Source organism: Rattus norvegicus, chromosome 4, assembly GCF_021556685.1.
Source record: "Rattus norvegicus strain SHRSP/BbbUtx chromosome 4, alternate assembly SHRSP_T2T, whole genome shotgun sequence".
Taxonomy (NCBI): Eukaryota; Metazoa; Chordata; class Mammalia; order Rodentia; family Muridae; genus Rattus; species Rattus norvegicus.
Window position 1 is genome coordinate 51,571,619 of NC_141537.1, and position 25,059 is coordinate 51,596,677.

Here is a 25,059-nt window from a genome sequence, read left to right on the forward strand (position 1 = left end):
CAAGAAAACACTGATGTGGAAGCTTGGTGTCAGCAACATTAACTGAGCTGTTTTTCTGTGTGAGGAACAGTTCTGACTCTAAAATCTTAAAGCCCACTAGGCTTTAAACTTCATTGGGGTAAGCGGTGTATTTGATTCACTGCAATAGCCTGATTTATATATACAGTTTGTGACGAATAGTAATCATTTCATGAGTATTAGTAGGAGTGGGGTTGAAGCTCAGTGGTAAAGTATGAACTTAAACCATGCAAGGACCCCGGTTTTAATCCCCTGCACACGAAATTCATTGTAGTGGGTTGGCCCGATGCTGCTTGTATTCTAATGCTAATACTGGTTCATCAAGGCCAGGCTGCCTCAGAGATGAGAGAGTGGCAAGTAGACCCAAGTGATGCTATGTGAGCTTGCCCCCAAGTTATTTCTGATTGGTAAATAAAGCTGCCAGCAGCTAATAGCCGGGCAGAAGAGATATAGGTGGAGTTTAGGATTTCCGGGCTGGAGGTCAGTGGAAAACGACCAGAGGGAAAGAAGAAGTGAATAGAGGAGAAGCAACCATGGGGTAGTTAGGTGGGTCATGAAAACATAGCCCTGAGGGCTGGCCAATTGGAGTTCAGAGCAGCCCAGATGAAACCTAGTAAGTAATAACTCAGGGTTGTCGACAGCAAAGTAGATTCTAATAGCACAGAGGGTAGATGTCTGCCAAGCTCTTATTCTGTTTAGGGCTTATTGTAATAATAACAGGTGTGTGTCTTTTATCTGAGAACTGAATAATCAAAAATGAAGCCCCAAATTGGAATTAAAATTTTCTACCACAATCAATAATTGTTGAATAAGTGAATAAATAAAAATGTTAATTATTCTTAATCACGGCTTTATGAGGTAGATGTTATGCGTGTTGTCTACTTGAGAAAATTAAATGTTCCCAGAGATGGAGTTCACTGGTAAAATTTGTGAACCATTGTGACTACACTAACTTTGGCCATGCATTGACTGCATGTTAGCCATATAGAGGTGACAATCACCCTTGTAACACCAGTCAGAGAGCTCTCTACCCAAAATTCCATTCTAACCTCAGGATCCAGAGTACTGGGCACAAAGCCAAGAGGATGTCACAGTCTGCTGACCTGAAAAGCAGTTGATGCAAATATGTCACTAAATTATGTGACTTTGTTTCTCAGGCTCCTTTCTCCATCTGTAGAGTGATAAGTAAATACACCCTAAGCCTCCACAGTGGATGGATCACCTCTTTAGAAAGCTAAGGACGCTATAGTCTAATACCACAGGCTCGGTGGCTCAGACAAATTTCTGGGCTGGGGAGTTTGAGGTCACTTCCAGTTTCTGCTGGTTGCCCTCTTGTGTCCACACGTGAGAGAAAAGGTGTGGAAGTCACATCCTCTTTTCATTAGGAGAACACCACAGGGACTGTACCTTCATTACCGAGTCTAAACTTGTCACCTCCCTGGAGTTCCACTTGTGGTGGCCACAGTGGGTTTTTACTATGTTGATATATGAACTCTCATTAGTCATAAACAGTCTGCAACATTGTCTCAGCTGGCTACAAAGCTGGTTATCAGCGACTCTACAAGGCATGGTAAAAATGGGACATTTTCTTTCACGTTATTGAGAAATGTATGTTATTAAAAGACCAGAAAACCAAAGCGTATGTGCAGGTGACTTGAGCAGAGACCCACTGGCCTGCAAAAGAACACAGAGGGCTTCCCATCGTGTGCCTCTTAGTCTCAGGGGGTGGCCATCAGCACACTTAGCTCACACTTGCCCTCACGTGACGTGTTCTGATGCATTCACCAGAATGCTCACTTAGTTTGTATGTAATAGTTACATTCATTAGGTAAGCATTCTCCATTTTGAGCAAAGAAGTGACATCACCAGAATCAGAAAAATCACCCTATAGTGGCCTGGGGACTGTGACAGCAGGACATCACCCCATAGTGGTCTGGGGACTGTAACAGAAGGACATGAGTCAGGAAGACAGAGGCTGTCCCACAAAATTCCAAAATGCAATGCTGAGACACAATGCAGGTGTAGATTATATAGCAAACGCTCCCATCAGTGTACAAACGAAGGTAGACATACAAACATGCTTATGTACATGGAAAATGTCTAGGCGTACCAAACAGGTAAGAGTGAAGACATAACAAGGGGAAGCCACCACAGAGGAAGACATGGGACATCAGCTTCTGGTCTCTGCACACATCACATACACAAAACACACACTGACACTGATACTATATACATTCAAAACAGAAAAAGAAGTAAGACACGTTTTATTATTTTTAGATGCGTGAAATGCTGACTTTTTACCTCTCTAACATGTCGAGTAGTCAAGAAGGCTTTAGCAGTGCTAAATATTACCTTAGCAATGCTCAGGAACTTACTTCACATATGGTGAGGAGAGCAAGACATGAGGTTGGACGCTCCTCGGATTGGCAGTCAGGAAAACAGCTATGCCTTGGTTCCTCCAAAGCTCTATTCATAGAGTTTGTCTATTATTTCTGCTACCTGTCTGGGAAACCCTGCACTGCCTTTTATGCCTGAAGAGCTCCTGCAGGGCAGAGTCCTACAGATCGTTTCCCAAGTTCTGACTGTGTGACGTCACACTTTTCATTCGTCCACCTAATGTTTGCTGAGCTAAGACTCCGTTCCAGCAGAGTACACGTTACCTCAGGTGCTGGATTTCAAGTGTAAACACTAGTAAGAGAATCGCATAGGCAGGGAGAAGCCCAGAGGTAGGCACCAGATAGATCCATGCAGGGACCGTCTGGCAAAGTTACCATAAAGTAGGCAGGCAGCTAGAGAGACAAGTGTTTAGAATTAGCAGCCATGTAGCTGTCATGTTAGTTCAAAATAGCTCTATTGAGATAAAAAGAAAAACTTATTTAGCATGTTACTTTTTCTCAAGAGCGTCATCTGCTGTAAGCATCCTATCGCTCAAACCAGGAGGTCTCTTGTTTCCCTCCTGCTGAGAGAATGGGTGCAAAAGGCAAAAGCAATAAAGGAGCAGGACTGTGCGAGGGAATGAAAAAGGTGGGCTTTAGGTCACGTGCTCACATGTACTTCAGTTCCCTGCAGTGTGGACTACATGGGTGTGAGACCGTATCAAAGCCTGCCCCCTTTTTTTTTTTAATTAACTTGAGTATTTCTTATTTACATTTTGGATGTTATTCCCTTTCCCGGTTTCCGGGCAAACATCCCCCTAATCCCTCCCCCTCCCCTTCTTTATGGGTGTTCCCCTCCCCACCCTCCCCCCATTGCCGCCCTCCCCCCAACAATCACGTTCACTGGGGGTTCAGTCTTAGGATATTCATTGCTACCTATGAGGTCAGAGTCCAGGGTCAGTCCATGTATAGTCTTTAGGTAGTAAGCCTGCCCTTTTTATTACTGGTCTTACCAACCTGAAGACTGTTAATTCATATGAAAACCTCAGATCTTTAGCAATGGAAGCCCACAGTTGTAACCATTGCCTTGAAGGCGTTTGGACATACTGTATTAAAGAAAAGCAGACTTCTGAGTCCTAATCCTAGCAAGCCTCTGCTTTGGGGTACATATTACGTTGAGTTTTCTTTATCCAAAGAATCAGATATAATGGCAACAGGGTTTGAGTAGGCCACTGAGAATCATGGGATATAGCCGGACCCTCTAGCAACATTCTGCTTCCTTGAGATTCTCCAAGTTGCTTTGTTAAACCCCTATTACGGGTTCTCTATGGTTTCCACGGGTGAACGCCAACACTGAACTTGGAAATGCAAGCCCACCTGGTGGGAAGGAAACAGACACAACCCAGTTAGGATTTGAAGTTTAGCTCAAGTTTCCAGAAACTTCGACCAAGAGACTCACTCGATGGCAAATGAACAGAGCTGGACTTCCCACACCTCAGGCGTTTTCCTTCTCTTCAGCTAGGTTGAGTAGAAGAATCGCAGGATGACATTCCAATAGAAAAGCAACAAATATCAGAGCGGCTGAGAAATTCATCTAAACCTGCGTATACGGGGGTGCAGATAAATGTAGGACTCCTATTAAACTTAACTCAATTGTAAACTAATTTTACCGAAGTAGTTATTTCATGTGTGTTTGTGTATGTGTTTGCTTTTGTGATATACAGTAGTAGCTATATTGAATCAAAGTAAAAGCAATCGAAAAACTAGGATATTAATCATAACTGTATTTCTACAAATTAATCCTCGTCTCTCCATAAACTCTGAGAGGAACTTTGATAAACCTGGGTCATCAGGACTCGGGGCTCACCATGTGAGGTAGTCTAGAAGAATGACAGATTTATAGCTGAAAAAAAATCAAATTCATTGAACAGCATAACTTTGGTTGTCAGTGGAAAACAGTTCGTGTTTCAATCCAATAAGAAAACGTCTGAAAGAAGAGTCCTGTTAAGAGAGAGAAATAAATGTCATGGCTGGGTAGGACTACTGGTAGCTTCTCTCCTCTAGAACAATTCAGCACAGCTGTTTATCCAATACCAAATGGTCACTCTGAAGAAACATTAAATGTACTGAGCAGGTCGCCATTTTTATATTTAGTAATATGCATAATATTTTAAATAAAACACTTAAACATGGCTGATAAACAGAGACAGTTGATTACATTTTCCAAAAAGTCTTTAGTTAACTGTACCTCCCCATACTCCTGCTTTATCCTGCCCTCCCATTCCTCTCCCATTCAATCGAGTTCTGTTCGAGTTTCCCCTTTATCTCTTTATAGCATTTTATTGTATTTCCCATCCCTGGAGGGTCCCCTCCTCCCCCCTGATTCCTTTCCAGCCTACCTATCCTCTGTCGTTATATGGATCGATTTTTTTCTTCTAAACAGCTGAGTAATATTCCACTCAGTAACATTTTCCTTATTCATTCGTTAGCTGGTGGATGTCTAAGTTGTTTCCAATTCCTAGCTCTCACAGGTAGAATAGCGATGAGCATGCATGAGCAAAGATGTCTGCAGCAAGATGAAGAGTTCTTTGGGTGTGTGCTCAACGGAAGTACAACACGATCTGGCAGTAGATTAATCTTCAGCTTTCCGAGGAATTTCCACACTGATTGCCTCAGTACCTGATGCTACTTCAGTTAGCATCCCCATCAGTAGAACTCGAGTTCCCCTCTGCCTGTGTCCTCACAAGCACGGGATGTTACTTCTTTTACTTATCCTTGGAGTAAGATGAAATCTCTAAGTGTTTTTAATTTGCATTTCCCTGGTGGGTAAGAATGTTCACTTTTTTTTTTAAGACATTCGTGTTTCAATCTGTAAAAACTGTTTATTTTTCTCCTATATACTAATTTTACTTGGGTTGTTTTCTAGCTATTTGATGTGCTGTTGTTATTCTTCTCTTTCTGCTTCTGCTTCTTCCATTTCTTCTTCTTCCCCTTCCCATCTGCTTCCCCTTCCCCTTCTTCTTTCCTTTCCCTTTCTTCCCACCTCTCCTTCCCCTCCCCCTCCCTTCCCCTCCCCCTCCCTTCCCCTCCCCCTCTTCTTCTTCTTCTTCTTCTTCTTCTTCTTCTCCTCCTCCTCCTCCTCCTCCTCCTCCTCCTTCTTCTTCTTCTAAATATTAACCCTCTATCAGATTTACAATTCGTAAAAGATTTTTTCCCATTCCTCTTTGCTCAAATGGTGATGTCCTCTGCTGAACAGAAGTTTTTTATTTTGTTTTAGCTTCATGAGGTCTCGTGCATTAATTGTTCTGTATGCTGAAGCTATCAGTGGCTTGAACTGTATCAGTCAATTCAAGCTTATTCCCTATATTTTTTCATCTACTAGGTTCAGAGTATCTGGTCTTATATTTAAGTCAGTGATCCATTTGAAGTTGAATTTTGTGCAGAGTGATATATATATGTATATATGTATATATATATATATATATATATATATATATATACTCATTTTTCTGAAGGCAGTCATTCAGTTTGACTAGTACCATTCATTGAAGATGCTATCCTTTCTCCAATGTGTATTTTTTTTCTTCTTTTTCAAAAGTTAGGTGTCTCTAAGTGTATAAAATTATGGCTGGGTCTTTAATTCTATTCTGTTGATTAACATGTAAAGGTTTACATGGATCTTGTACATCAAGGTGTTTAATTTTCTCAGGTGTGTCTGACTTAAAATATATCCTTAGTAACACAAGAATTCCATAAAGATTACACAATTCGTTGTCACTTGTCGGTCTCAATAATTGGAGTGAACAAGAAGGACTCTTCATGCTGGTTAAGGGTGACTCACTTATGCATGATGCCCTCCTTCAGCAAGAGACAAGGGAACAGTAGAGATTAATCATTTTGCCCAAGGTAGAAGGAATAAATCTCTCTGCCATTGTGCAGCTGTTTGTCTTTCTTTCCTTGCCCACTTTTGTGTGGTTGAGTGTGAGTTGCCTAAATTTCCATCTTACATTTAGTTTTACCCCAAATAGCAAGCTGGCTGTGTATGGACAGCCAATATAATTAAAATGCATAACTGGAAAACACTCATTATAACCATATCAAACTTTACAGAGAAATGTTTTTGTTGCGCTAGCTTTTCATAATGACCTGAACTTTATTAGCCATCTAACCTGTCTCAGCTGCATTTTGTCTCATTGACAGACATTTAGGGTCCGGTAAACAAAGCAACTGCTTTAACTTATCTCGCTGGCCAGTTTGGGCAAACATTTGTGCTAATCAGGAATGCTCAAGTCACTACAGACTTATATCATAGGAAAATGGGTCTGGAACATGGCTTGGTAGTTAAGAACTCTCGTGCCTGCTCTTCTAGAGGACCAGAGCTCAGTTCCCAGCACCCACAAGGCAGCTCACAACTGTTTGTATCTCCATTTCCAGGGAATCTGGCACCTTCCCATAGACATGCATGCAGGCAAAATACCAACACACATAAATTGAAAACACATCATTAAAAGATTGTAAAGAGTATAACAAGGGAATTAAGTCTACTTTCCTGGCACTTAGCAATGCCTGAAATGGTTTGTTTACCCGATCCTTGTAAGGTCATTCAGCTCTTAAATTTTCTTTAACTTGGGGTTAGGGGTTAGTCATTTTAGTATTTTATTACCAAAGTTGATTATTGTTATAAACTCTTACTCTTTACTCTTTAATTACTTATGCCAACCAATACCTTTGCATACCAGGGTAAGGCAACCATTTTTTTTTAAAAAAACATTTTTAATTGGATTTTTAAAAATTTACATTTCAAATGTTATCCCCTTTCCAAGTTTCCTGTTCATAAACGCCCTATCCCATCTGCCCTCCCCCTTCTTCTATGAGGGTGTTCCCCTGCCCATCCACCTTCCCTTTGTGGCCTCCCTGCCCTGACATTCTCCCAAGGCAGCAGTTTCATGAAAGGCTATTTTCAACTCAATAGACAGATACTGATATTTGTTATAATAATATAAGTCCCTTAAAATGGAAAGTATCCCTCAAAATAGATAACTTATTTACTTTAATAATTTAACAGAACAGAATTACCTAAAACACATAAAGATTAATGTGAATCACGTGACTGAAAGTCAACTTGTCATCATACTATTGTTTAATTGTGCTCCTTGTACTGAAAGAATGGATGGTTTAAAGGTAGATGTGTTCCCTTACTACATCATGGCTGAATGCTTTAGATAGATTTTATCATTTCTAAACTTTCATAAATGGAAAGACTTGGATAAAATAACCCTCCAGACGATTCTTCCATGGCCTGTATCTTCACAGTTATCTAGAACCACCTGCATTACAGAGTCATGTGTAGCAAGGCTTGTTTGCTAATCAGGGAGCATACAGGGTCTACCAATCTGCATGTAGCTCTTACTGGTTGCCAATCCACTGTGGAGACTCCAGCGCCCCAGTGAGAGCGCTCAGAGTAGGGGATAATTGCTTTACTCCTCCAGCCAGGGTTCTGATTTTCAGTGGTAGTTGGCTTGATGGGGGTGGAGAGAACCAGCTGGGGCCTCGACGATTCTTACTTCGGCTGTGTCTGTCTGTGTGTTAATGCACACTGGAAAAAAAAATGTGCTGCCCGTCTTTCTTACATTTTGAAACCGGCATACATTCATATTGTACTCTCTGCCTGCCTGCCAGGAATAAGTATTTGACATCTCACTTAAGCCCATTGGTGCTGTTATTTCCTCCAATTTACATTCAAGGAAACAAACCTTTGTAAAAGAAACACAATTTATGTAAAGTATTATCCAGTCAGGAAAGAGTAGTGCCCAGGAATTTTGAAATAGGGCTAATTTGCTTCTAATGTGCTTTAGTGGGCTTCAGATATAACCCCTGGAAAAGACTGGGAATCAGGACGTGCGGGAGATGTTCTTGCAGTAATATGTAATTTCTTTGACTTCTCTGAGCTTCCACATCTTGCTGTAATCCACATTATAGCTACCTAGTGCTTGGGACACTTAGTGCAAGGTTCACTGTCTGGGAAGGGCTAACTTCAATACAGTAATGAAAAGAAACAATGAAAAATCTTTAGTTTATTTAGCTGGCATCTGAGAAGGCAAGGCAGGAGGATCATGAATTAGAGGCAGACCTGGGTGTTATAGAGCCCCCATCTTAACATAATAACAACAAAAGGTTCTATCTCGATGATTCTTAACTTAGTGTTCTGAGTTGAATTGTATCATTGCCATCAAATTCATAAGCTGAACTTCTAAGGCCTAGGAACCCAGAAAGTTCTGATATTCAGACCTAAGACCATTAAAGAGGCCAAGAGGATAAAACACGGTCCCAAATACAGTATGGCCACAGTCTACATAAGTGATCAGGACACAAATGTACAGAGGAAGACCACGGAAAGACACGAAAGACCATTATCTACCAGCTAAAAAGTCCTCCAGAAGGAAATAATCCTGTCAGCCTCTTGGCTGTGCATTTCTAGCTTCCAGCAATGCTTATGAAACGTTTCTGTTGTTGAAGCTGCTCAGTCTGTGGTAACTAGCCCCAGTAAACTAATACAGAAGGAGGGAAGCCATCACTACTTTCTAATGAGTTTTCCTGGTGGCTCAAAAGTCCACTTGAAAGGTATTCTCTTGAACATGGTGCCACAACCTGGAATCCTATCTATTCCCAAACTCAAGGCATGCCTAGGCTACACAGCAAGTTCTAGGTCAACCTGGGCCACTCAGACCCTGGCTCACAATGGAAAATAAAGAAGGGACTAGAGACCTAGTTCAGTGACCGAATGCTTACCTCGTGTGAGTGAGGATCAGGGTTCAATCGCCACCATTACAGATATTTCTCTTTTATTTTAATCAAAAATCTAGACCATAAAACCAAATGCAAAGCATAGCAAGAATCAGTTGGGTTTATTTTACTATTTTACTGTACTAGGATATTATCACTCAGTCAGATTTGACTAAAAGCATCAGTGAGGGGGTCTGCTGGGTTCTTCTGTTTAGCAACCTTGTTTATGACAGCAGTATTGCATCTATAGCAGCTTTCTAGGCTTCCTTACAGAGGTACTGTAGAAAGTACAAGCCTTTGCAGGGTCTTAGTAAATTCCCCATGGGTGTGAATATGGGTGGTGGTGTGTGCTGTTCCCAGTGTAACAGAGGAAATGTGTGCATTAGTAAGAGACAAACCAAATCCCAAAGAGGAAATAAAAACCCTGAAGAAAGAGTTAAGTCTTATCCAAAAACATTCAAAGAGAATCACCTATGGTGAAAGTCATACCACACTCAATTCACCAAGTGCTGTTCAAGTGTATGCATGGCATTGTGAGGGAAAGCAAACTTCAAAATTTACTTTTCAACTTCTTCTTGGTAAGATATGGTGGAAAAGACACACACACACACACACACACACACACACACACACACACACACACGTAGTCATAACATCACGTAGCCTTGATAAAAATCTATGACGAAACTAAAGTTTAATGGACTTGCAGAATACGGAGTGAGTCACCGTAGCTGGGACACTAGGGGAGACCTTTGTTAGGAGTTCCATTTATGTTGGTTCTGATGCTTGACAGGCGGGATTGTACAAGGGGGAACTCTCAAGGCAGATGGATTAGCACAAGGGACAAACAGATGTTGTAGAATACAAATCATGTTCCCTGAGAAAGCCTAAGTCTGCCCGCTAATGCGAGGAGATGCAAGGAAAAGGCGGGCCACTGACCTGCACTTGAAGTCAGAGAGCCTGAGTTGGAGTCTTGTGCTTACTATTTACAAGATTGATGGCCCCAGTCTTCCCAAGTCTCAAACTTCCCATCTGTGGCAATCTCTCCAGAATGGAGACTATTAAGTAATAAAGTCTCAGTCACTGTTGGCTGAACCCAAATAGTTCACAATTGACTCTGCGGGCAATGGTAAGGGATACAATTTTGGGGTATGCAAATAAGAGAAAACCGAATGATTTGGAGTACCAAAAAAGAGATGCGAGTGGTGGTGTGTTAGCAACAGTACAGCTTTGAGGTAGCACAAACCTGAAGCTGGACTGTTCTGGCAGTATGACAGACTTCACTGAAAAACGAATGACACTGAGCCATGCAATGTAGGGTGGGAAACACTGCTCAGAAAGATTCCGGTCCTGAGTTACTGTCTTTCTTTCTTTTAAGTAAGGGCACCCTTTCTATGGCGCTACCTCAGTGGGTTCTGAGTGTGCACATCTACCAAACACAGATTGAAAATCCTAAGCATCCCTAGAGCTCTGCAGTAGACCATGGATCTTTAGATCAGTAAATCATGTTACCCGATTAAATGAAATGACATAATTAAAATGAGAGATATAAGGGAGAGGGAAAAATTTGAAATAACATGAAATAAAAGTTTCACACGTTCATTAATCAATCAGGAGATATCATTACTAAAAATATGAAAGAAATAAAAGTTTGGGGGATATTATGATGGAGGAGATTAAGGATGTTGCTATCAAGGGCTATCCTTGAATTAGATGTGTAATTATGTGAGCATTTAATAAAATACTTTTATTATATGCCATGTAATCACCTGACTTGATGACATATGTTTTCTTTACAGATTCTTTTCATAGGAGATTCCACCAACAGGGGGATGATGTATTATCTAATTGAAAGACTGAATGAAACACTTCAGGAGTGGCAGAAGCTGCATGGCACTAAACTCTACCCCAGTGTCAATGGCGGGAAGACGCTGATCAGTTACTCCTACTATCCCCAGTTCTGGATAAGCCCTTCATTGAGACCAGCATTTGAGAAAGCACTTGAACGTCTCTTGCAAAGGTACGATGGAACTACTATGAGTGGCCAAATGCCGCCATTGTGTGGTCATAATTACACACGGTATATCAAGTGTGCTGAAAAGCTTAGATACTCACTAATGTGGCTGAAAATGACAAGGAAGTCTTGTGATCAGGAAGCCAGGCACGGTTCATTGAAATGTGAGGCAATCCAGTTAAAATGTTTACCATCTGTTCTAAAGCAACATGTGTTGTTTTTCTTTCTGGATTTCAGATCACAGCCCCTAGAGAATACTGACCAGACGGTATTGGTTGTCGGTGGTGTTCAGTGGCTTAATTCCAATCACCTGCAAATTATTCACAAGGTTTTAAAGAGGTAACTCCCTGCAGCCGCTGTCATCAATGTCTTCGTCTTTTCTTTGCAAGGACCATTTTCATAACCAAACTTCAACCAGGGCTTAATGAAAGGGCAGGTTTAGGGTTTAAAATTTAAAATATAAAGGCGAATTTTACACTGTTTTATATCTAATCAGGGATCCTTAGCATTCTAACTTAAACTTTCTCCGTGATCAAAACCTATTTTCTAGTCAGGTGTAGTAGCACATACCTGTGATTCAAACGTTTATGAGGTTAATGTAAGAGGATAGTGAGTTCGAATCGGACAGGGGCTACCGAGTAAGTTTGCCTCAGAACAAACAAACATGTATATTGAAAGTTCTAATAATCTTGTCTAAAAACATCCTCATTGCTATAGAAGTGATTCTTTGGATGAAACAAAGTAATGAATATATTTAAGACAGATTATTATCATTATTAAATGATATCCATCAGCACACTAAATTCTGCCTACATAAAACCTTACTATATAATAAATTAATTTAAAAAGGAATTTAGTCCTGTATACAGATGACCACACTCTAAAAGGATTCTGTCATATATGTTTATGTCATTGACAAGCATGTAAAAATGCACCAGACATTTGTGACTTTAAAATTCTGATCGTTTTATTCAGGGAAAATTTGCAGAATATCCTAGTGATCATCAAAACTTTGGGGATTGGATTCCACCTGCCAGTGGATGGAGTGCATTTCTTAACACAGGTAAGGCCATTTCTCCTTAGGCTGCGTGAATTTAGGATCCCTGATAGCAAAGGGTCTAAGAGGCATTCTACGATTCCCATCCGCCTCCATAAAAATAAAATCCAATGTGATCCCAAATACATCCTAACAGTTCCTGCAGACCAGAAGACTGTAGCCCATAATGTGCTATAAATGATGTGCTGTCTTCAAGGGAGGAAAAAACACACCCAAGCTGTGCTAAACAACACTGAATGCATAGATGAAAAGCTTTAGACGTTATATTCAGAGACTTTTCCTCCTTCAGATTCATGCTGAAACCACGAATGAAATTGTCAATATCAGTGAATCTCTTGTGGAACAGTATATTTAATGTGTGTGTGTGTGTGTGTGTGTGTGTGTTATCATTGTTTTCTCCCTAGTTGGCTATCCACGAATGAAAGGGATTAGGTGCCTCTAGCCAGTTCTTAAACATAGTAAATTTGTCTCAGTAGGAAAATTAAGCACAGAAAAGAAAGATATCTGTAGGTCAGAGAACCAGCTGTTCCTACTCAAGCACAGAGACCAGCCCAAGTGTATACACAAGTGTATACACAAGTCACGGTTCAAGAGCACACTGTCCCTTTTATACGTAAGCAGGCTAAGATTGCTTTCCGCGCCTGCGTTGAGCCCATCCAGCTTTCTCAAGCACGAACTATGGGATCGCTCTCTCCTTCCTCGAAACATTGCTTCCCTGAATGCCAAGTATCCTCTAACACAGGAGAACCGTAGTCAGCGTTAACACTCCAAAGCCAGCACAGTGAGGACATCTTGGGTTTGGGTAACTTAAAGAAAGTCGAGGCCTTTAACTTCTAGGCAGTAGAAGGATCTAGGACAATTGCAGATCAAGAGAGGGGACTTGGGTAGTTTTATGCTGTGCGTTACGAGTTGGAGCCTTTTCAGGGTGACTCAAACCCGGCAGCTCCTTCCAGAGATTTGAATAGCATCGCACACGTCTAGACATTCCTGTTACCACACTGTCCCTCACAGCGGCTAGGACTGTGACCTTCATTTACATTTAGGTTATTAGCGCCCATCCATTCATCACAGCAGGTACATCTTCTGTGCTTGCCCTACTGTAAACCCTGTGTTAAGATTCCACCTGCCCCTAGAGCTCGCCAGTCTTTACAAACAGTGAAGACAAAAGACAAGAAGAAGACAGGTAGAAAACAGAAAGGAGCCAGGTACTATGGCCAGTGACTCTGCACACCATTCTGAACTCCATGGTATGCTCTCATAGCTGTTCAAGATGGGCCTCTGGCTTGCTTTGTAGACTCATTCATTCCTGGCATGCACAGGAGAGAAGGGTTGTGCGAACACACACACACCAAGCATGCCACACTCTCAAGTGACTCCCAGTTGTGTAGACCAGTGCTTCGTCTTCATGGATCACACTCTCCCCCCACCTCCTCACCTGGGTAACTTCCAAACACCTGCCAAGTGTTAGCTTTAGTGTCCCTTCCTCTGGGGCTGACTCTTCTTGAGATTTCTCTATTCACTGGCATTGTCTTAGAGAACACACTCTTCTTTCGGTGGGAGATGAAATTAAGCATGTGGAGACCGGCAGAGGCAGCAGGAAAACACACCGTGTTGCTGCATCCCACCTCTTTTATCTTGCTGTTGTTTGCCTTTCCTAATGAAAAAAAAAAAATCAAGCACTCCTATTACCTTTCCAAGATGGGAAAGGGATTCCTTCCCTGTGGTAGTTGGAGGATTAATAGGATAAGAGGATGTGCTGGGGAACTGTGTAGAAAGGATGAACGGAAGTCCTGGGGAGTGACAGGAAGCATTTGCACTGCTCTCCAAAGAATTTCATTCAGTTTCCACTGTGTAGCCACCAAACAGCCAGGCCAACCTGTTGAAGACTGAGTTCAACACAGTATCTGATATGAAAGGAGGAGCAAGTAGGCTGGACTGGGGAGGGAGTGTCTCAGATGGAAGGCTGGGTTTGAGAAACTGAACCAGGCTATGGGAAGGTCTTGGAGTTAGCGTAATTGGTGATGCCGTCCTTTCTGAAAAGGCTGGACTTGAGCTAGAACCTCAGCCAGATTGTGTCACCACCAGCAACACACTAGGAAAGATGGGAAGAGCAGCTGGAACCAGAGGGGTCACAGCTGGAACCCTCCCTCAGTTTTGCTGCTTCCCCCAAACCACATGCCTCCTCCATATCCCAGCAGCAAGCCTCCCTCAGACTAGTCTGGAACCTTCTCTGGAAGCGTCATGGTACAGATGCACCACTTCTCCTTGCAGTTACTCCTCCTGTCAGTGAAGATGTGTTTTCCCCCAATAAAGGGTTTATTAGCCATGGATATACCCATTTCTCCAATTAGAACACTGTGTTTTACAAGCACAGACCACACACCATGTTCCCTTCCATTCTGTCCTTAGCAAGAAGCTAAGCAAAAAACAAAAACAAAAACAAAAAACAAACAAACAAACAAACAAAAAAAACGGGCTGGATCATATTCAAGTGGCTTAATTAAATGAGAATCCAAGTAAATGAAGGTCTGCCTTGTGGTGTGTCAAATAACAGTTTTCAAATTTTAAATACACTTATGAGCAATAAACAATTGTTTTTAGGTAAGGAAAAGTTCAAAACTATATATCTCTGTAGATACTCATTAATTGTTTTATCATATATACATAAAAGGTTATGCTGATGTTTTGAGAAAAATAGAGCACGTCTTTATTTTAGAAATTGACACGGAATTCATCTCCGATACAACCAAACTTGATAAAAGAAGAAGATATTTACATAACGTCTTTTTGAGTTACCAAAGCATAAAATAATCCTGCTAATAGAAACCCTTTGTCTCTTGCTTGGCAATACAGAGTGAAGTACGGAACTTATATAAAGAAAATCTGAGTATTCTGGAAGCTGCCAAAAAATATGGCTATGAAGTAGTAGACACATTCACTATCACGATGGGACGGCACAAAGAATTTCTGCAGGGCAATTGTGGATGCCATTTTCATGAGGTATTTGTACAGGCTCTCAGAGTTGTGTCGCTTTAGGTTGCTGGGTTTGGTTTTTGCTTGCTTGCTTGTTTACCTTATAATTTTAAGGTATCACCTGGGTTGTTTTGCATGAGAAAAATTACATGAGAAAAGGAGACAAAGTGACCACCAGCTTTGTGAAATGAGGCACTAGAAGTCAGTGTTCCGACACGGAAAACTCGGGATCATGGGTGGCTGAGGGCAGGAAGGTGTGGGAGCCCGAAAAGGGCTGCCTTCTCCGGGAGACTTCACACCTCCCTTGCACCTGAAATCCTACTGAGTTCATTAGGATTTCTCCCAGAAACATCGGGGAAAGGTTACTTACAGGAACATGTGACTTGAGGATATCTACGTCACAGAAAAGCCCAGCCAACACCAGCGATGTATCACAGAAGCTGCATTCCCAGAGTACCCTGCTCAACCTGCCCGCTGCTCTATCGTAGTCTCCTCCCCTGAACAGTGTCACTGCTTAATGGAGATCGTATTTGAAAATCATGTAGCCTTCTGGGCTTCTTGAGTTGTTCGAATCTCCCACTTCCCTCTAGGAGGAAATGCTTTGGTTCAGAAGAAACAGCCAAACCACACTTGCAATCTGAGTTCCCTTGTTAACCTTTTCGTGAATGCAGGTTCCAACAACACTGCTGGCATTCAGAGGAAGGGTTTTCCAATATGCCTTCGCATCAGATCTTGATTCACTCCGTTTGTTCTTCCTTGATCGGTTCCTCTTACAATCCAGGATACATTTAGTCAGTTGACTAGTCAGATGGCAGTTTATTTTCGATCCCGTTTATTTATTTATCTGACGTCACACCGCCTTGATCCCCAGATCCTCACAATACCCAAAAGCCATTAAGACAGTGTTTGTTCTTTATGCTCTGGTAATAGCTGCACATCCTCTTAAGTGACCAGTGACACTAAATCTCAGAGAAGTGAGTCAGAAGCCACAGTGGGGAACTTCGAAGTTTTGAACTATCAGCTTGAAACTTGGCCATGTTGTTTCAGAACAGATTTTAAGTTGTAGGACACTGTGTGTCTGCTAATGACTTCCATAAGAAAATATGCCACCCATAGAGTACATGTCCTATTTATAAAAACTACATGCTTGGAAATAAAAGCCTGAGTAGTTTGGAAGAGAAAACAAAACAAAACAAAGCACAATGAACCATCCCAGGATCATGGTGTATCACAAAAGCAAGCCAATCGTCCCCAAACTCAAGGACAATGGGCACTTTAAAAAACAGCATACATTTTCAAACGTCTTTCAGAATATGTTTACTTATTTATGTTTATATAATATGTCTTCCATTAGTACACTGAAGGATGGGTCTGTGCTTTTCTTTTTCCGCAGTAGATCTCAGAAAGACTAACAAGAAATTGTCCTCCAAAGACGGAGAACACAGCTCCCGATTATAAACGGAGGATGTCCTTCCCACATGATCTTATTACATGCGTCTCCTGCCATTTACACGAATAGTTCTGGAATTTAAAAGCCACACACACGCACAAATTCTTTGAGCCTCCCACAGTAGAATAATACTGATTTGTAATTACTTCTAGCACAAACTCTCTTTAATTTACAAAAGAAAGATGATAGGCAAAATATTTCACTTATGAGGTTATGCTGTTCTACAGCGCCCCCCCCCTCACACACACACACACACACACACACACACACACACACACACACACACTGTGTTTTGTGGATGGTGTTCCTGAGGTTTTGATGGCAAGCCATGGGCATCTCCGACAGATAGCATCAGTTGATTCCTGAGAACTGAGGTTCACGCTCAAGCTCTCGGGATTGTGAGCAAATCAGCTGCCAGGAGCATTTGCCTTTGTAGCTATAATGTGGAGTTGATGAGATCACCTTCGTCAAACTCACTCACTAACCACGGACATGATCGTCCTTTATGGGCATTTTGAAGCCCTGGTACCTCAGGCCATCTCTCATAATGACACTGACATTTTGTAGTCTTTCTATAGTATCACATATTGAAATGTAAAACTTCCATTGATCATCATCTTTTGTTTTATGTTCATGTCTTACAAGACTATCAATAAAAAAGTTTACCTGAAAATAATAGAAAAAAAAAAAAACAAGAAATGTCAAGAATTGTGATGCTGGAGTTTCATCTTCTTAACCAAACCATCCTCATGTACCTGAAGGGCACTTTTGAGGAGTTGGTATAAGCAGTGCAATGAGAAATTAATATCTCATTGCTGTATTGCCAGAGTTCTACTGCAGACATAAGAAACCTGACTCTGTGAACTCTGCCTGTCACAGGTGAAAGTGAAGGTCTTGGAAAGTCTCATTTCTCAAGGCACCTAAAGAGAATAGGCTGTCACCATGAATCTTCGAGCTATTTCCAAACGGTGTGCACGGCTTGACTCAAAAGTCCTCACTGAGTGGCAAGGCAGGTGTTTCTTTCTATGGATGGCAATGGAATCTTACCTTCTCAATGTTTATGCCAGACAACAAACAGGATCCCAGGAACTCTTGCCCAACAGAGGATTCAATAGCAGATATTGTCTGTGAAAAGCAGAGACCTGAAAACTATTCAGAAATATCAGCCCAAACCTAGCTGCAGAAAGGACAAACCCACAGCAATAGGTGGGTGGCTATTAGTCTAATCCGTTGTGCAGGCCTTCCACAATTCCTTTAATGTCTGGCAAATGTGACTATCTCTTGATTCAGGCAACAGAAGGGTCTGGCTTAAGACCCAACAGGTTGCCTTGGTATGTAGACATAGAGAGAAAAGAGGAAAGTGTGTTAGTTCTCTTAGAGATGTTTTCTCCATGATTCTTTATTATTTGACCTAATTAGATAAATGACATGATGGAGTTGAGAGATTTTTTTTCTCTTCATCATATTTCAAGATTTAATATCTAAACACAAAATAAACTGAAAATAAAGTACCTTTGGGCTGAAGAGGTAACTCAGTGATAGAAAACTTGGCACTTGCCTAGTATGCATGAAACCCTAGGTTCAATCCCCAGCCCCAGACACACACACACACACACACACACACACACACACACACACACACACACCCCTTATATTCATCTATCTAAAACCAAAGTAATAACTTTTGAGGGAAGAAAAAGAATAAAATGAATACATACTGATATGAAAAAAATCCTAGAATTTAACAAGCAGCATGGTTTTGCTTTTTGTAATTTTTAAAAACTAAATATAATTACATCATTGACTCCTCCCCCTCCTCTCTCCACTCCCTCCTTTACCCCTTCACTCACTTCCAAATTTATAGCCGCCTCACCCCTAATTAGTATTGTCACATATACATGCATGCACAAATGTATAAATACAATCTGCTAAGTCTGTTTAATATAGCTTGTATATACAGAATTCTAGGGATGATCACTTGCTCAGACCAATTAGGTGCTCATTCCCGGGGGAAGACTTATTCTCTCTCTCCTCTACAGTCAATAGTTGCAAGTAGTTTTTTGCCTAGGGGTGGAGCCCTGTGATATTTTTCCCTCTCCAATTTAGTTTGCTTATTGGTGTTGTCATCGTTCAGGTCTTGTTTGAGCAACTATGCTGCTGAGGTCATAGGTGAAGGTTCCCTGTTGTTCCTGGGAGACGCAATCATATAGTTGACTTCTTTGGTCCTTTGGCCTTTATAATGTGTTTGCACCCACTGCTTCCACGATCTTCCCTATGCTTTTGATGTATGGTTGTGTTGTAGATGTATCCGTTTGGTCTGGGTACCCACATGATTAGTTTTGCTCTGCTCTTTGATCATTGTGGCATCTTGTAATGCTCTCTATCTGCTGCAAAGAGAAGCTTGCTTATCTGTGAGTACAGAGACAAGCATTTAGAATGCATTTAGGGATTAATTATACTGGTGTAGTAAATTGGTTGTAATATGTTTCTTCTCTAAGACCCATGACTTTACTAGCCCTGGGTAGTGCTAGTTGATTGATTGGTTAGTTTCCGAGAAACCTTCATGATTTCCTTCCTGTTGAGTGGGCCTTTAAGTCCAATCACACAAGTGTTGGTTACCTCCTAAATAGGAATGCCACTGTTACCTCTTTAGGGAGATCTTAGCAAACCATGCATATTTGTAATAAATTGCTACAATATTTTCAGAAAATGTTAAGTACTCTAAGAGCTTCACTACTGTTACGAAATCAGCTGCATAATGTGTTATAGGACTCCAAAAAATCTCGTAAGACATATGTCCTCAAAGACAAGACTCAAATCTCTTAATTTCCCCCCCCCCCATTAGTATGGCCTGTACTGCCATTTACAAACTAAGACCTACAAACAAAAATCTACAAAGTTTTTTGCTTATCCTTCCTTACCAGTTAACAACCCAAACAAGTCGGTTACCAAGTCCTGTTTACATGTGCATACTCTTCTAAGCCTTTGCCCTATATTCTGTTCCAAACACAACAAGCTTGTTTATTCTTTGAGGCAATCATCCAGCATTTGTTTAGTGAGTTCATTTCTTGAGCTAAACAGTAGAAAGTAAAAATAAATAAGGCACATTTGCTCCTAGCCTCGCATTACTAAAATGTAAGTTATAAAAACTTATATAACACAATATATGGAGTAACATGTTAATGATATGTAAAGGCCATAGTGGTTACACCAAAAGACGTATAGGACCTGGTCTGAGTATGAGTGAAACGCCTCTTTAAAAAATAAACAAACAAACAAAATCAAAACCAAAAACAAAATCTTCTTACTTGGATTGTGGTGGAGACCTGGCCCTAGCCAAACCCAAGGATATAGGCCATTCTGACCCCAATGGAACAAGAAGAAACTCTGAAATAAGATGCTGTTCTCAGAGAACAAGGAGCAATTCTGGATATCGTAGACGATCAGTGAAAAAGAGGGACTGGAGAAAAATAGTCATGACCCAAATCATGATGAGAGCTTAGCCTTTAAATCTGTAGGTAGTGGACAGCCCCTGAAACTTCCAGGGAAGACTGAGGTGGTGGTATTTTTGTCTGAAAACGCTATAATGAAAGACCTGAGAGATGTCTTTAAAATATTCACTGCTCTTACAGAGCACAAGTGTATCATTTCCAGCACTCACATGGTAGCTTACAAATGTCCACAACTCCAGTTCCAGGGGACCGGATGCCTTCTTTGACTAGATGATTGCGCCCACGTGTTGCACATACCTAACTGCAGGCAAACACTTGTGCGCATAAAATAAAAATAGATACATTTATTTTTCAAAAGTTAGGGCATATAGCCAAAGAGGGAGGAGGGAGGGATATGGAAAGAACTAAAGCAAGAATGTAAACTAATTTTTCCAGAAGTCAGATGAGAAAAGGTAAAGGCCTACTCACTCCAAAGGGTGCCGAAGCGACAAGCCTAAGACAGAAGTGGACGAACACAAGCTATTTTTACAGAGCATAATCTGTAGGTTTTATCTGTGGAATGAAGGAGTGGGAAGAATCAAAGGGGATTCCTAAGTTGCATGACTGATTAGAGAGCTGAGACATCAAGTGAGACAAAGAAGAACTGAAGGGGGATCGGCTTAGGGAAAAGATGACGGGTTCCGTTTTCAACATGTTGCATTTGAGATGCCTGTAGGACATCCAGGTGGTGTTCTGAATGGGCAGTTGGGTACACAGGTATGAAGATCAAGGGGCAGGTTGGGACTGGAGGTAGGATCAGGAGTCATCGGTGAATAGGCAATAGTTGAAGCCATAAAAATAGATCAGGAAAAGCTCGGGGAAGCATGATTGCGTAAATTTACAGCATGTTAGAGGCAGAGCTGTAGTATAGTTTGTACAGTTCCACGGATGGTGCCCTGGAAAGCCGGAGTAAAACAAAATCATCAAGACAGAAGCAGCAATGTCAAATGTGGTCGACACTTCATTTTAGATAAGGACTTCACATCCTCATTGTATAGTGGGGTAAAGGTCCTATCTGATATTGAAGTGTCAAAGACACTGGTGCAGGAAGGAGAGGACAGTCAACTGTAAAGACATAACAAATGTGCAAACAGGATTTCAGAGGCCTTTTATCTAATAACAATTTAAAAAAAGATGAAGGGAGAAAGATGTTGGGTTTAAGCGAGAAAGGCATTTGTCATGTTTGCTTCCTCAAGAGAAACAATCAAGAGTTAAAAATACAGATAGGATTGAGGCTGTTGGGGCAATGCCTCCCTCCACAAAGATGGGCAAGAAGTCAAAGTCACCGGTGTGAGGTGGGGGAGGTGTCTCTTCTTTGTCCTCTACCTGTGATAGATTATTTTGATGTTTTTGTAACATAGCTTCCAGTTTCTAGCTCTAGGATACGTCTTTCCCATTCCAGTACCGTCCCCTCCCTGTTTTAGAAACCGATTCCAGACAGTTCCTTCTGCATAAAACAACCAGGACTCATTCCATTACCTGCGAGCACATTCTCACATTTTTCTACAAGTGGATTAGATTAGAGATAGGTTAGTGTTTGGCGACAATGGGTTTAGATTAAAGGTCAGTACCTAGTAAGGATGAATTCATCAGCCATGAGAGACTCTGGACATTCTAAGATGATTGGGTATAAAATTCTCTATTAAAGGTAGCACTCTAGGGGGCTGGAGAGATGGCTCAGAGGTTAAGAGCACTGACTGCTCTTCCAGAGGTCCTGAGTTCAATTCCCAGCAACAATATGGTGGCTCACAACCATCTGTAATGAAATCTGATGCCTTCTTCTGGTGTGTCTGAAGACAGCTACAGTGTACTCATATACATAATAAATAAATATTTTAAAGGTAGCACTCTAACTTTGGGGCACTCTGTCCTAAATGGGATGGCTTCAGCAAACCCCTCCCCTCAACACTTAGGGAGCTGTGCAAAAGAAAAGATTGTAAGAGCCAAAAGGGATGGGGGATAGCAAGGAAATAGTGTCTTCCAGACTCAACAAGACTGACATGCATGTGAGCCCACAGAGACTGTGGGAGCATGCACAGGCCTAAGCCAGATGGGGTCCCAGTGCTGGGAGGGGAAGTAGACACATGCCCCCATCCCTAACCCAGAAGCTCTCTCTAATTGACACCCTCTCTCGAAGGGCAAATGAATTGTCTCCAGTGGCATCTCACTGGGTACACAAACCACACTTAAGGGCAGTGCTCATGCCTAGCAGGAGACAGTCAGTGCAAAACAAACTCAGTGGTGGTTTCTGATTTTGTTTCTTTAATGGATTTTGTTTTAATGTCTTAAGCCGATTTGTGTTTCTTCTGCTTTGTTGATAGTTTTGTTTTGTTTTTACTATTATTATAGGCATTGTTCTTTGTTTTCTTTTTTATTTGCCTATTTTCTAGAAATAGAAAGAAGATGGTGTGGAGTTGGGTGGGTGGGGAGGCAGGGAGGATCTGGGAGGAGATGGGGAGGGGAAAGCACAATCAGATTATTTTTAATTTTCTTTTTTTTTCGGAGCTGGGGACCGAACCCAGGGCCTTGCGCTTGCTAAATCCCCAACCCCTATTTTTAATTTTCAATGAAAAAAATAGTACTATATCTTGAATAGCTGACATTAGCACTTAAATCCAAGTCCTCCTCTTAAGGATAATTAAATGAAAGATAAACAAGGAGTGCCTTTATTTTATGCTGAACTGGTATTTTGCTTCTATGTGGTAACTATGCATCCCCTAATTTGCTATACCAGAGCCCAGAATGTCAGTATGGCTAGAAAAGTGAGCTCACCCCTCAGCACGTCATGCTAATGCAGTAGACCATGATGACAAGAAGCTCACCACCAACATTAAACAACCTAATTGAGATTCTGAGGTACCAGGAGTGGTCCCATCTGTACTGTTTCCTGTTCTGTCTTGGCGAAGACAGGATGTATATTTGAAAAATACTACGACTCTACTATAGGGATTCTCAAGCAATATTAGGATACTAAGTGATTTCAAAACCCTTACAATAAATAAAGTTGAACTTCGAACTGAATATGATGGTGCATACCGTTCATCCCAACACTCCGAAGGCTGAGGCAGGAGGATGACTGAAACCAGCTTGAACAACAGAACAAGATGACAGAAAGTAAGATGCTATCTCATCGATTAATAACTAGTTGATTAATTAGTTAGTTAATGTCTAGATTAGTTTGATACTAATGTCTAGGTTGTTTTTTTCCAAACTCTTTTGAGTGTGAAAACATTTTTCTTCTTAGTTCGTAAGTTCATTTGTGTATTTAGAATCAGATATGGGTTATATAGGGTTTGATCAATGTTTCAGAGATGGTACTTCTTAGAAAACTTCATATCTGCTAAATGAGAAAGCTAAAACATCCTTATTTCTTTTTTTTAAGATTTTTTTTCTTTTTTTTTTTCTTTCTTTTTTTTTTTTTTTTTTTTTTGGAGCTGGGGGCTGAACCCAGGGCCTTGCGCTTGCTAGGCAAGCGCTCTACCACTGAGCTAAATCCCCAATCCCTATTTATTATATATAACTACACTGTAGCTGTCTTCAGACACACCAGAAGAGGGCATCAGAACTCATTATAGATGGTTGTGAGCCACCATGTGGTTGCTGGGATTTGAACTCAGGACCTCTGGAAGAGCAGTCAGTGAGTGCTCCTAACCGCTGAGCCATCTCTCCAGCCCCAACATCCTTATTTCTTAAGCACTTGCTGTCTTACTATAAATGAAGAGTCAACAAACCAGATCCAAAGTACAACAGTCACCACAATCAGTAACCACTTCCCATTGCCGATGGCAGAGTCATCCCTGGACTCCTATGGCACAGAGACACTGTGAGCCTCCAACCACAGCACAGCACTGATATTAGCTCTGGGAATGGTATGGAGACCGGATGTGAAAGGAATGGTGACCAATCGCAACTACAGCAAGCCCTGACTATTTTAACAACCCTGTTCTCTTGTGCGGTCCACTTTACTTTAAGGACGACTACTCACATCCCCCTATGGATGGTGGGAAAGCAGGCCTAGTGAATGGACCTAGCATCAACGCTTGGGGTTCAGGCTAAAGTGGGAGGTATAAGAATATTGCTTTTCTCTTTCACTTGAATTCCTGTGTGAACAAAACTCTAAAATCAGAAAGCTCTTCACTTCACCCAAAGAACTCATCTTATAAAATGTGACTTAAAAGGCAACAAAAATTAGCATGTCTGATGCAGAGGGAAGAGAGGCACCAGTGGGATCCCACGATTCACCCCTTTAAAACATCCTATCTCGTGCCCCAATCCTCAGCATCTTTGTTTCCCTTGAAACTTGGACTCCCTTGAATCAATACAGCTTTTCAAGTGTTCCGTAATTAAATATCTGGGGGCTGAGTGAAAGAAAAACCATTCCCTTCTGTCTTCCAAAGTTGTGTGATGCTCTGAAGTAGAATTAAAAATTAGGAATACGCTTCTGGATGCTTTGTATCGCTTTAGTTTGATCCCGTTTCTGTTGATTCTTAGGCTTCTCAGCTAGCCTCGCTGGCATGCCAAGTGGCTACAGACAGACAGTACGTCATCCGTGCGTGTATACTCGTCAGTTGACAGTGCATTTGCTATGGTGGAGGGCATGTTTTTTAGCTTGAGAAAGCAGTCAGGTCACCTTGTAGCTTTCAAACTCCATCCAGGGTCATCATTCAAGTTTGCAGTCAGAATGCCCCTCTGGGCCAGTCCAGGGCAGTTCTGGAAGACTCGCGCCATAGAAATTGTTTTCTATTTTGTTCTCTGAACCTGGAATCACATCAAAAGTCCCTTGGAGGTTATTCAGGTCGAGATCAGTTTTAGAAAAGGTATTTGCTTGTCGCATATCTGCCTGATGAATTTCCAGTTCAGTAAGCCTGCATGCACTCTCTGCCCTGGCTTTTGAAAAA

General features: G+C 41.4%; 1 protein-coding gene across 4 annotated transcripts in view; it reads left to right on the plus strand.

Annotated features, from left to right (window-relative positions):
- Cped1 (cadherin-like and PC-esterase domain containing 1) overlaps positions 1–25,059 on the plus strand; it is a 272,255-nt gene that overhangs the window by 234,205 nt on the left and 12,991 nt on the right. For all 4 annotated transcript variants that reach the window (NM_001431795.1, NM_001431796.1, NM_001431797.1 and 1 more), the window contains 4 exon segments: positions 10,976–11,196; positions 11,428–11,529; positions 12,166–12,253; positions 15,101–15,247. In NM_001431795.1, coding sequence (NP_001418724.1) covers positions 10,976–11,196; positions 11,428–11,529; positions 12,166–12,253; positions 15,101–15,247 — 558 coding nt within the window.